General features: G+C 40.2%; 1 protein-coding gene across 1 annotated transcript in view; it reads left to right on the top strand.

The window, feature by feature from the left end:
• LOC107287231 (pre-B-cell leukemia transcription factor 4) overlaps positions 1-12,884 on the top strand; it is a gene marked incomplete in the record, with an annotated part of 64,971 nt that overhangs the window by 36,265 nt on the left and 15,822 nt on the right. Inside the window, 1 exon segment of the mRNA XM_015815720.1 lies at positions 10,815-10,950. Coding sequence (XP_015671206.1) covers positions 10,815-10,950 — 136 coding nt within the window.

Below are 12,884 nucleotides of genomic sequence, written 5' to 3'. Positions count from 1 at the left end.
TTCTTGTCCTGCCTTCAGGCGCTTTGGAGAATAACTTGACTCCCCCCTTCTTTGTGGCAGCCCCTGAAGTATTGGAACACTGCTATCATGTCCCCCCTCGTTCTTCTCTTCATTAAACTAGACATACCCAATTCCAGCAACAGTTCCTTATATGTTTTAGCTTCCAGTCCCCTAACCATCTTTGTTGCTCTTCTCTGTACTCTTTCTAGAGTCTCAACATCTTTTTTACAACGTGGTGATCAAAATTGGATGCAGTATTCCAACTGTAGACTTACCAAGGCATTATAAAGTGGTATTGATATTTCACGTGATTTTGATTCTATCCTTGGTTAATGCAGCCTAGCACTGTGTTGGGTTTTTTTGGCAGCTGCAGCATGCTGCTAGCTCATATTTAAATGATTGTCCACTAGGACTCTGAGATCCCTCTCACAGTTACTACTATTGAGCAAGATACCACCTATACTGTACCTGTGCATTTGGTTTTTCTTGCCTAAATGTGTAACCTTACTTTTTTCACCATTGAATTTCATTTTGTTAGATAGCACCCATTGTTCAAGTCTGTCAAGATCCTTCCGTATCTTAAGCCTATCTTCTGGAGTGTTGGCTATTCCTGCCAGCTTGGTGTCGTCTGCAAATTTAATGAGTTCCCCATCTATCCCCTCGTCCAAATCATTGACAAAGATGTTGAAGAACACTGGGCCCAGAACTGAGCCACTGGGGCACTCCACTATACACTTCCCTCCTTGTACGTGCAGTTCCATTGAGGACCACACGCTGAGAACAGCTGGTCGGCCAGCTACAAATCTATCTGGTTGTGATGCTTTCTAACCCACATTCTTCTATCTTATGCCTTACTGAAGTCCAAGTAAATTATATCCACAGCATTCCTCTGGTTCAGTAATTTTGTCACCTGGTCAAAGAATGCAATAAGATTTGTCTGGCATGATCTGTTTTTGACAAACCCATGTTGGCTTTTGTACTGACTTTGTATGCCTCTAGGTCAGTGGTGGCGACCCTATGGCACGCGTGCCAGAAGGGGCACTCAGAGCCCTCTCTGTGGACAAGTGTGTCATCGCCCCAGCCCTGCCTCCCCCCATGGCCCCCTCACCAGCAGCCCCCCCAGAAGATGACTCGCCCCCAGGCACGGCCCACATGAAGCAGAGCATCCAAGAATATGGCAGCCCGGCAGCAGGGACAAAACTCTGCCCTCACGTGCCGTTGTGTGCAGATGATGCTGTGGGGCGCGGACATAGGGTGTGGCTGCCATGGCACTGCTGGGCTGCCTGGGTGATCTGTGGCGGGCCATGGAGGCGGTGGGTGGCCCTGCGGGAAGGTTGGGCAGGGGAGCAACTGGGGGGCGGTTTGGGGGCACTCAGTCTCTAAAAGGTTCGCCATCACTGCTCTAGGTGTTCACTGATTCGTTGCTTGATTATCTTTTCCAGAATCTTCTCAGATATTGAGATCAGGCTGATAGGTCTGTAGTTTCCTGGATCCATTGTTTTTCCTTTTTTTAAAGATGGGGAACTACATCAGCTCTTTTCCAGTCCTCTGGTGGTTTCCCTAGTACTTCAGGATCTTTGAAAGATATAGTTCAGTGGTTCTGCAATCACATCTGCCAGTTCCTTCAAAACCTTGGGGTGTAATCCATCTGGTCCTGGTGATTTGAACTCGTCTAGGATGGACAGGTGCTCACTTACCATTTTCTTGCCTATCTTAACTTGTATTTCTAATCGTTTTTTTACGGTACTATTTTTGATAGGTTAGAGTCAGACTGTTTTTTCCCTTTGTGTAAAGATGGATGCAGAAAACAAGTTAAATAGTTCTGCTTTCTCCCTGTTGCTTGTCACCTTCTTGTCACTTTCTCCCACTAATGGACCAATCATTTCCTTAACCTTTTTCTTGTTTTTTACATGTTGAAAGCAACTTTTTTTGTTGTTATTTTTGACTTTCATTGCAAGCCTTAGTTCATTTTGAGCCTTCGCTTTCCTCATTTCATCTTTGCAGGCTCGGGATATTTGCTCATATTCTGCCTTAGTTATGTGCCCCTCTTTCCATTTTTTTATACTTATCCTTTTTGTCTTTCAATTGATTAGAGAGTCCTTTATGCGGCCATGCTGGTTTCTTTTGAGAGCTGTTACTTTTCTTCTTCATTGGTATTGTGCTAGACAGGGCTTTTATAATCTTACTTTTCAAAATTTCCCAAGCTTCTTGAGTTGTTTACCCCTTGAGGATTATCATCCATGGAATCCTTCCCCTTCTTTAAGTTTATTGAATTTAGCTCTCTTAAAGTCCAAGACTCTAGTTTGACTATGGTCTATTTCTTGTGCTTGGATGTTGAATTTCAATATTGCATGATCACTCCCTCCCAAGGTTCCTGTGGCTTCAACACTTTCTATCATTTCAACTCTGTTAGTGAGAATTAAGTCCAATATGGCTGATCCCCTAGTTCCCTTCTCTACTTTTTGGGAGACAAAGTTGTCTGCTAGGTTTGTCAGGAATCTGTTTGATCTTCCACTTGGTGCAGTTTGTCTCCCAGTTGATATCAGGGTAATTAAAGTCCCCCATTACTATTGTGATGTGCTAGGATGTATGGAATCAATTGACTGATCGTTTTTCAAGTAGATAAAGGAGACAGACCAACCCACTGGATATCATATGTGGATACCGATACAGTAGGGGGGGGAAAATATAACTGGGTTTACGTAAGTTCTGTCAAAAGTAGTAACAACACGAGATAAAGACATCTCTACATCAATAAAGAATATATCTCTCGTTGAGATGTTCCTCTGTTATTTGCTCTTTTTCTTTTAAATAATTTAAATTCCTCTAGCTGTGTGTTCCATTTGTGGGTTTCATCTCACCAGGCAGGCAACAATATCATATCTGCCCTCATTTACCTGAATTTCTAATTCACCCTATTTATTGCTCATACTCTGTATGTTGGTGTACAGACATTTGAATCCTTTATGACAGGCCCTGTATTTACTTTGTACATAACCCATCTTATAATCAACTTTGGGCAGCTCCCAGTCAAAGGTAAAATAACATAAAAATCTTAAAGATAACTATAAACACATTAAAAACAACGAAAACCTGGTGCTAATCGTATAGTCTCTTATTCCAGGGCTTGGTGGAAAAGGCAGGTCTTCAAAGTTTTATGGAAGGTTAGAAGGGTGAAAGCTGCTGAACTTCAGGGGTAGAGTGTTCCATATAGCAGAGGTATGCTTCTTAGCTCCCATCAGATGGCAGTATTTAGGAGCAAGGAGCGTGCACACCCTATCTGACCTGGTAAGATGGGTAGATGTCCTTAGGACAAGGCAGTCCCACATATAACCTGGCCCCGTGCTATATAGGGCTTTGAAGGTGATGACTAGCACCTTGAATTGCACATGGAAAGGTACTGGACACCTTTCATATGTTCCACATTGCATATGCAATGCCTTATGCAACAGAGGCATTACATATGCAAACCTAGGGGCACCCATTATCATGCTGCATTCTGAACCAGTTGACGTTCCAGGTGATTGTTAGTGTAGAATGTATTGCAATAATCCAAATGGGAGAGGTGCACTAGGTGAATCTATCCAAAGCCCCCCCCCTTCCGACTTTTCCTCCAGCCCCTGGGATAGCTTATATTTTATTTTAATATAAGCCTCCTATCCTTCCACAGAGCTTAAAGATCTGGCTGTGCCGATTGGTTTGGCCTCCAAATGAGGGAGTTCCATGCTGGAGATGCCCCCCCCCCCAATTTTCTGCTCTCTACCTGTTCAGCTTTCTTTTTTTGGTAATCATATAGTTGTATTTCTTGCATTATTTTTCATTGTTTATTTTATTTCTCTATTCACACTCTTTTCATTTCTTCCTTTTTATCATTGTAAGCTGCCTAGAGTAGCCCATGGCAAGTTAAATAAATGTAACAAATAAATAAATATATTTTAGTTTAACAACCATTAATAGGATGACAATAGCCCACTAGGCTTTATGAATAATTCCAATGTATTCTCAGGCGAAAGCGACGTAACTTCAGCAAGCAGGCAACAGAAGTATTGAATGAATATTTTTATTCTCATCTGAGTAATCCTTACCCCAGTGAAGAAGCCAAAGAAGAACTAGCAAAGAAAGGAGGCATTACGGTCTCACAGGTAGGCTGTGTAGATGATTTCTGATTTCCAAAAATGAGGGACCAATACGTTTTCCTCATCCCAGCAACCTTGGGAAGCCCTGATACAATCTGATACAGTCTCTTCACCTGCTAGTATCTAATTGGCATGTCATATTTTCATTCTACTCCCCTATTTCTTTTTAAGATATATATGATTGACAGTTCTTGAAAACTCAGGAGATTGCATGTTTTTGTAATTTTGAACCAAACTAATAAAGGTCTTTTTTAATAGGGAGTTTCAAATTCATTTTTTTTTTCTTGGCCAGCATGGCTACTTCTACTTTTGTTGAATTGTATATTAATGGGTAAACTATTAGTATGGCTTTTGTTTGAATTTAAAAATTTATCTAAATTCCCTACTTGGATCTTTAATTCAGTATTTTTCTTGGTCACGATTGTGTTACTTAATAATTTTAAATCAAATTTCACAGAATTAGAATTATGATAACAAGGGCAGTAGAATTCTGTCCTAGATATTGTTATATTATTGCCAGATTCAGGTCTCTGTTCATTTCCTTCTTTTTAATCGTTCTACCTTGCCACGATTGTGTATTCAGAATGGCTCTGTATGCCTTTTGAACTCAATTCCAAAGGAAATTCATCTAGTTCCCTTGTTAATAACCTGCATGCATATGAAGTCATTTCTATTGAATCAAATATTTTAATGTACTGAGATATCAGAGTATATTAAACAGATGTATTTTTTGTGTTTTTTTATCAGTTTTTTTTTATTCAGCTGGGTTTTTTAAATTGTCATTTAATAAGTTTTCAATTGCTCTTACCTAATTTGGATACAATTTTATTGTGTTACTTTTTTATATCATGGGAGATAATATATTTCTCATATGGATTTTATTGGTATACAGCACAGGCATTTTTTCTGAGCAGGTGGTATATAGCACAATAACAAAAATAAAAATTAAGCTCAAGATTTGTCATAGGAGTTTTTAATATCTTGTTTTAGAAAGAGATTTTATAAAACACAAATTCATGTTACTGCTAAAGGATTTCTGATCCTTTAAATAAATGTGGCGGGGGTATTTGTTTTTATCCTCTCTCTCTCTCTGTGTATATATATATATATACATACATACACACATACACATTCTTAAAGAGATGGGAGTACCAGACCATCTTATTTGTCTCTTGAGAAACCTATATGTGGGTCAAGAAGCAACAGTGAGAACTGGACACGGAACCACTGATTGGTTCAAAATTGGGAAAGGAGTCCGGCAAAGCTGTATACTGTCGCCCTGCCTATTTAACTTATATGGAGAGCACATCATGAGAAAGGCAGGGCTAGATGAATCAAAAGTTGGAATTAAGATTGCCGGGAGAAATATCAACAACCTAAGATATGCAGATGATTCCACTCTAATGGCAGAAACTGAAGAGGAACTAAAGAGCCTCTTGATGCGGGTGAAGAAGGAGAGTGCAAAAGTTGGCTTGAAACTCAACATTAAGAAAATCAAAATCATGGCATCCAGCCCTCTCAATTCCTGGCAAATAGATGGGGAAGAAATGGAGGTAGTGACAGATTTTATTTTCCTGGGCTCCAAGATCACCTCAGATGGGGACTGTAGCCAAGAAATTAAAAGACGCTTGCTCCTGGGGAGAAAAGCTATGGCAAATCTAGACAGCATACTAAAAAGCAGAGACATCACCCTACCAACAAAAGTGCGTATAGTCAAGGCCATGGTTTTCCCAGTTGCAATGTATGGATGTGAAAGTTGGACTATAAGAAAGGCTGAGCGACAAAGAATTGAGGCCTTTGAACTATGGTGCTGGAGAAGACTCCTGCGAGTCCCTTGGACTGCAAGGCGTTCAAACCGGTCAGTCCTAGAAGAGATCAACCCTGACTGCTCTTTAGAAGGCCAGATCATGAAGTTGAAACTCAAATACTTTGGCCACCTAATGAGAAGGAAGGACTCACTGGAGAAGGGCCTAATGCTGGGAAAGATTGAGGGCAAGAGAAGAAGGGGACGACAGAGAATGAGGTGGCTGGATGGAGTCACTGAAGCAGTAGGCGTGAACTTAAATAGACTCCAGAAGATGGTAGAGGACAGGAAGACCTGGAGGGACGTTGTCCCTGGGGTCGCGATGGGCCGGACATGACTTCGCAATTAACAACACACACACACACACACACACAAACATACACAAACACAGAAAGAGAGAGAGAGAGACAGACATACACAACTCAAAGCGGCAACCTATTAAATACTCCTTCTTCCTTCTGTTTTTCTGACAACAATAATTCTGTGAGATGAATTGACTGAGTGACTGGCCCAAACCCACCAAACTGGTTTTTCCTGCCTAAGGTGGGACTATAACTCAAGAGTTTTCTGGTTTGTAGGGCAGCACCTTAACCACTACACAAAACTTCACCTGGCTTGATGCCATAGAAATTTAAGGATTACTGTATTTTGTTCACTTTCATAGTAGCCTTGCTTGTTCTTCCTACCCTTTAAAGATAATACTAGCTGATGAGATAGGGTGTTTTGTTTACATACTAATGGAGTTACTATTGTATTACAGGTCTCCAACTGGTTTGGTAACAAGAGAATCCGCTACAAGAAAAATATGGGAAAATTCCAGGAAGAGGCCAATATTTATGCAGCCAAAACAGCAGTGGATGCTACCAATGTGGTGGCTCAAGGGAACCAAACAAGCTCTCCCCCAACCCCAAATTCTGGTGAGTATAGAAAGGCTGCAATTAAAGAAGGACATCTGCTGGGGAAACCAGCAATAAAAACTAACACTACTCAGACACTGAAAACAAATGAGTGAATCAACCTCGTGTTTTTGCAGGTGGCTTAGAAACACACTATACGTTTACGTTCTTGTTGCTGTTTTCAGCCTTTCTAGTTGCTTTACGTTAGGATATAATAATTGGCGGGGGGGGAATCAAGATCTTGAGTACAAGCACTCTTTTGAGTGAATGAAAATTGATTGAAGCAATTTCAGCCCCTAACATCTTTGAGTCAGTTGGTATTCAAGGTAAGCACTAATAACAAGAACTAAACAAAAAACTAATTTAAAACTACATTAACTAAATACCATTTCAGACAAGTGACTCTCTAGTCTCTTCTTAAAAATGTCCAGTGATGGAGCGCCCACGATTTCTGAAGGCAAACTGTTCCACTGGTTAATTGTCCTCACTGTTAGGAAGTTTCTCTTTAATTCCAGTTTGCTTCTCTCTTTGGTCAGTTTCCAACCATTGTTTCTTTTCCTGCCCTTTGGTGTTTTGGAGAATAGTTTGATGCCCTCTTCTTTGTGGCAGCCCCCTCAAATACTGGAATACTGCTATCATGTCTCCCCTATTTCTTCTTTCCTTTAGACTAGCCAAACCCAAGTCCCACAGCCGTTCTTCATATGTTTTAGTCTCCAGGCCTTTGATCATTTTAGTTCTTCTTCGCTGATTTTTTTCCAAAGTCTCAACATCCTTTTTTGCAATATGGTGACCAAAATTGGTTGCAGTATTCCAGGTGTGGTCTTACTAGAGTTTTATAAAGCAGTACTAATACTTTGCATGATCTTGATTCTATGCCTCTGTTTATACAACCCAGGATTGTATTAGCTTTTTTGGCTGCTGCTGCACACTGTTGGCTCATAGTCAAGTGATCGTCCATTAGGACTCCAAGGACCCTCTCACAGTTACTATTTTTGAGCCAGGTCTCGCCCAATCTGTACTTGTACCTTTGATTTTTCCTGCCTAAATATAAAACTTTGCTTTTCTCCACATAAAAATTCATTTTGTTGGATCAGGGCCCATAGTTCAAGTTTGTCAAGATCTTTTTGGATCCTGAGCTTGTCTTCTGGGGTGTTGGCTATTCCTGCCAGTTGAACCAGTTGAAGCTTCTGTATAGGCTTCAAGAATAGCCGCATGTAGAGCACATCTCAGTAATCCGTATGAGAGGTGACTAAAGCATAGTGACCATGAGCAGGGCCTCCCTGTACCAGGCAGAGCAATTGAAAGCTCCCTCAAATCTAGATCACACTGCCACTGCTCTTAACAGAAAAACCAGATTGGGTATGTGACTAATGTCATGTGTCAGGCCCTGGATTACCTGGTGCAGGCCCATTCCTGTCATAACAGTCATGAACTCCCGAGCCATATCTGATCCCAACTTGAAGGCAGATTGAAGGTTCAGGAACCTAAGTCTAGGAAACTTCACTGCCAATGGTTATATGGTCAAGGAGCTCAGGTAGGGAGGTTGCCATGTTCAGGGAGGCTGGTATGAAAGCAACAATTCCAACTGATCCATAGAGAGCAATTTAATAAACAGATCTCATATTCAGTAATCAGTGCGACAGCGCCCATTAAAAACTTTGAGGGGGGAGGTATGCTTAACTGAAGATGGCTCTGTAAAAGCAGAGCTAACAGATGTGGCAAAGGCCAAGGAACCAGCAAGTAGACTGGTTCCTTTGAATTTTCTGTGTAAAGAGAGGATGGGAGATCACCTATATGTACTCCCATGGCTTCACCCTGCAAGGAGACTGCAGGATAGGGGTTTTCCACAGATCCCTTACCAGGAGATGATGGGATTAACCACCTTGCTTGCAACTGTGGCACAGACTTTTAAAGGATACTAAATTCTCAAACCTTAGTTTCTAATCATTTAGGACAGTGGTTCCCAACCTTTTCTATGCTCTGTACCCCTAGAACGCTTCTGATATATTTATTTATTTATTTATTTATTTATTTATTTATTTATTTATTTATTTATTTAAATTTATATCCCGCCCTTCTCCTTGCGGACTCAGGGCGGCTGACAATCAGGTAAAAATACAAAAATAACACTACAAATTTAAAAATTAGTTAAAAGGGAAATATTTGATTCTCCAGCACTGAGATGGAGACTCCACCATTGGGTAGTAGACTGTATTCCTGCCCAATCAGATCAAGTCAGCCAAAGTTGCCACGCCCGTCCTGGACCGTGATCTCCAGTCTTTGACTTGATCTTGCCCAGGACAGACGTTGCAAGTTTGGCTCTAGGCAGGTACAGTCATTGGTGGATCTTCTTTCCCCTCCCAATTCCAAATCTTAAAATTCCCACCTGTGCTTGCACTTAATTCGGGTTTTTTCCTCTATTCCCCTCAACAATCCCTGTGGGTGTTCACAAGGAGACTAACGGCCGTTAGTCTCTCAGCTCATTCTCAAATTGGGTTGGGCCTGCAGGGAATCGAACGGGACTGCTTCTTTCCAGGAAGGAGGCCAACNTCCTACATACCTTAGTTAACTGACTAGCAAAAAGTTCATCTATTTCCTCTGTCTGGTTGGGTGACCTATAGTATACACCTATGGCTATGTCATCCCCCCCCTTTTATATTGACCCAAATGCATTCAAGACAGTTTTCATCATTGTTGTGCTCTATTTCTGTAGAGATGTAGTTATTTCTTATATAGAGAGCAACTCTACGTCCTCTGTTATTTGCTCTTTTTCTTTTAAATAATTTAAATTCCTCTAGCTGTGTGTTCCATTTGTGGGTTTCATCTCACCAGGCAGGCAACAATATCATATCTGCCCTCATTTACCTGAATTTCTAATTCACCCTATTTATTGCTCATACTCTGTATGTTGGTGTACAGACATTTGAATCCTTTATGACAGGCCCTGTATTTACTTTGTACATAACCCATCTTATAATCAACTTTGGGCAGCTCCCAGTCAAAGGTAAAATAACATAAAAATCTTAAAGATAACTATAAACACATTAAAAACAACGAAAACCTGGTGCTAATCGTATAGTCTTTTATTCCAGGGCTTGGTGGAAAAGGCAGGTCTTCAAAGTTTTATGGAAGGTTAGAAGGGTGAAAGCTGCTGAACTTCAGGGGTAGAGTGTTCCATATAGCAGAGGTATGCTTCTTAGCTCCCATCAGATGGCAGTATTTAGGAGCAAGGAGCGTGCACACCCTATCTGACCTGGTAAGATGGGTAGATGTCCTTAGGACAAGGCAGTCCCACATATAACCTGGCCCCGTGCTATATAGGGCTTTGAAGGTGATGACTAGCACCTTGAATTGCACATGGAAAGGTACTGGACACCTTTCATATGTTCCACGTTGCATATGCAATGCCTTATGCAACAGAGGCATTACATATGCAAACCTAGGGGCACCCATTACCATGCTGCATTCTGAACCAGTTGACGTTCCAGGTGATTGTTAGTGTAGAATGTATTGCAATAATCCAAATGGGAGAGGTGCACTAGGTGAATCTATGCAAAGCCCCCCCCCCCTTCCGACTTTTCCTCCAGCCCCTGGGATAGCTTATATTTTATTTTAATATAAGCCTCCTATCCTTCCACAGAGCTTAAAGATCTGGCTGTGCCGATTGGTTTGGCCTCCAAATGAGGGAGTTCCATGCTGGAGATGCCCCCCCCCCCCCAATTTTCTGCTCTCTACCTGTTCATCTTTCTTTTTTTGGTAATCATATAGTTGTATTTCTTGCATTATTTTTCATTGTTTATTTTATTTCTCTATTCACACTCTTTTCATTTCTTCCTTTTTATCATTGTAAGCTGCCTAGAGTAGCCCATGGCAAGTTAAATAAATGTAACAAATAAATAAATATATTTTAGTTTAACAACCATTAATAGGAGGACAATAGCCCACTAGGCTTTATGAATAATTCCAATGTATTCTCAGGCGAAAGCGACGTAACTTCAGCAAGCAGGCAACAGAAGTATTGAATGAATATTTTTATTCTCATCTGAGTAATCCTTACCCCAGTGAAGAAGCCAAAGAAGAACTAGCAAAGAAAGGAGGCATTACGGTCTCACAGGTAGGCTGTGTAGATGATTTCTGATTTCCAAAAATGAGGGACCAATACGTTTTCCTCATCCCAGCAACCTTGGGAAGCCCTGATACAATCTGATACAATCTCTTCACCTGCTAGTATCTAATTGGCATGTCATATTTTCATTCTACTCCCCCATTTCTTTTTAAGATATATATGATTGACAGTTCTTGAAAACTCAGGAGATTGCATGTTTTTGTAATTTTGAACCAAACTAATAAAGGTCTTTTTTAATAGGGAGTTTCAAATTCCTTTTTTTTTCTTGGCCAGCATGGCTACTTCTACTTTTGTTGAATTGTATATTAATGGGTAAACTATTAGTATGGCTTTTGTTTGAATTTAAAAATTTATCTAAATTCCCTACTTGGATCTTTAATTCAGTATTTTTCTTGGTCACGATTTTGTAACTTAATAATTTTAAATCAAATTTCACAGAATTAGAATTATGATAACAAGGGCAGTAGAATTCTGTCCTAGATATTGTTATATTATTGCCAGATTCAGGTCTCTGTTCATTTCCTTCTTTTTAATCGTTCTACCTTGCTACGATTGTGTATTCAGAATGGCTCTATATGCCTTTTGAACTCAATTCCAAAGGAAATTCATCTAGTTCCCTTGTTAATAACCTGCATGAAGTCATTTCTATTGAATCAAGTATTTTAATATCAGAGTATATTAATCAGATGTATTTTTTTGTGGTTTTTTATCAGTTTTTTTTTATTCAGCTGGGTTTTTAAAATTGTCATTTAATAAGTTTTCAATTGCTCTTACCTAATTTGGATACAATTTTATTGTGTTACTTTTTTATATCATGGGAGATAATATATTTCTCATATGGATTTTATTGGTATACAGCACAGGCATTTTTTCTGAGCAGGTGGTATATAGCACAATAACAAAAATAAAAATTAAGCTCAAGATTTGTCATAGGAGTTTTTAATATCTTGTTTTAGAAAGAGATTTTATAAAACACAAATTCATGTTTCTGCTAAAGGATTTCTGATCCTTTAAATAAATGTGGCGGGGGTATTTGTTTTTATCCTCTCTCTCTGTGTGTGTATATATATACATACATACACACATACACGTTCTTAAAGAGATGGGAGTACCAGACCATCTTATTTGTCTCTTGAGAAACCTATATGTGGGTCAAGAAGCAACAGTGAGAACTGGACACGGAACCACTGATTGGTTCAAAATTGGGAAAGGAGTCCGGCAAAGCTGTATACTGTCGCCCTGCCTATTTAACTTATATGCAGAGCACATCATGAGAAAGGCAGGGCTAGATGAATCAAAAGTTGGAATTAAGATTGCCGGGAGAAATATCTACAACCTAAGATATGTAGATGATTCCACTCTAATGGCAGAAAGTGAAGAGGAACTAAAGAGCCTCTTGATACGGGTGAAGAAGGAGAGTGCAAAAGTTGGCTTGAAACTCAACATTAAGAAAATCAAAATCATGGTATCCAGCCCTCTCAATTCCTGGCAAATAGATGGGGAAGAAATGGAGGTAGTGACAGATTTTATTTTCCTGGGCTCCAAGATCACCTCAGATGGGGACTGTAGCCAAGAAATTAAAAGACGCTTGCTCCTGGGGAGAAAAGCTATGGCAAATCTAGACAGCATACTAAAAAGCAGAGACATCACCCTACCAACAAAAGTGTGTATAGTCAAGACCATGGTTTTCCCAGTTGCAATGTATGGATGTGAAAGTTGGACTATAAGAAAGGCTGAGTGACAAAGAATTGAGGCCTTTGAACTATGGTGCTGGAGAAGACTCCTGCGAGTCCCTTGGACTGCAAGGCGTTCAAACCGGTCAGTCCTAGAAGAGATCAACCCTGACTGCTCTTTAGAAGGCCAGATCCTGAAGTTGAAACTCAAATACTTTGGCCACCTAATGAGAAGGAAGGACTCACTGG

Source organism: Protobothrops mucrosquamatus, unplaced genomic scaffold, assembly GCF_001527695.2.
Source record: "Protobothrops mucrosquamatus isolate PMUCROS unplaced genomic scaffold, P.Mucros_1.0 scaffold370, whole genome shotgun sequence".
Lineage (NCBI taxonomy): Eukaryota > Metazoa > Chordata > Lepidosauria > Squamata > Viperidae > Protobothrops > Protobothrops mucrosquamatus.
Note: the sequence above shows the minus strand (reverse complement) of the source record. Positions and strands in the feature narration are given on the sequence as shown.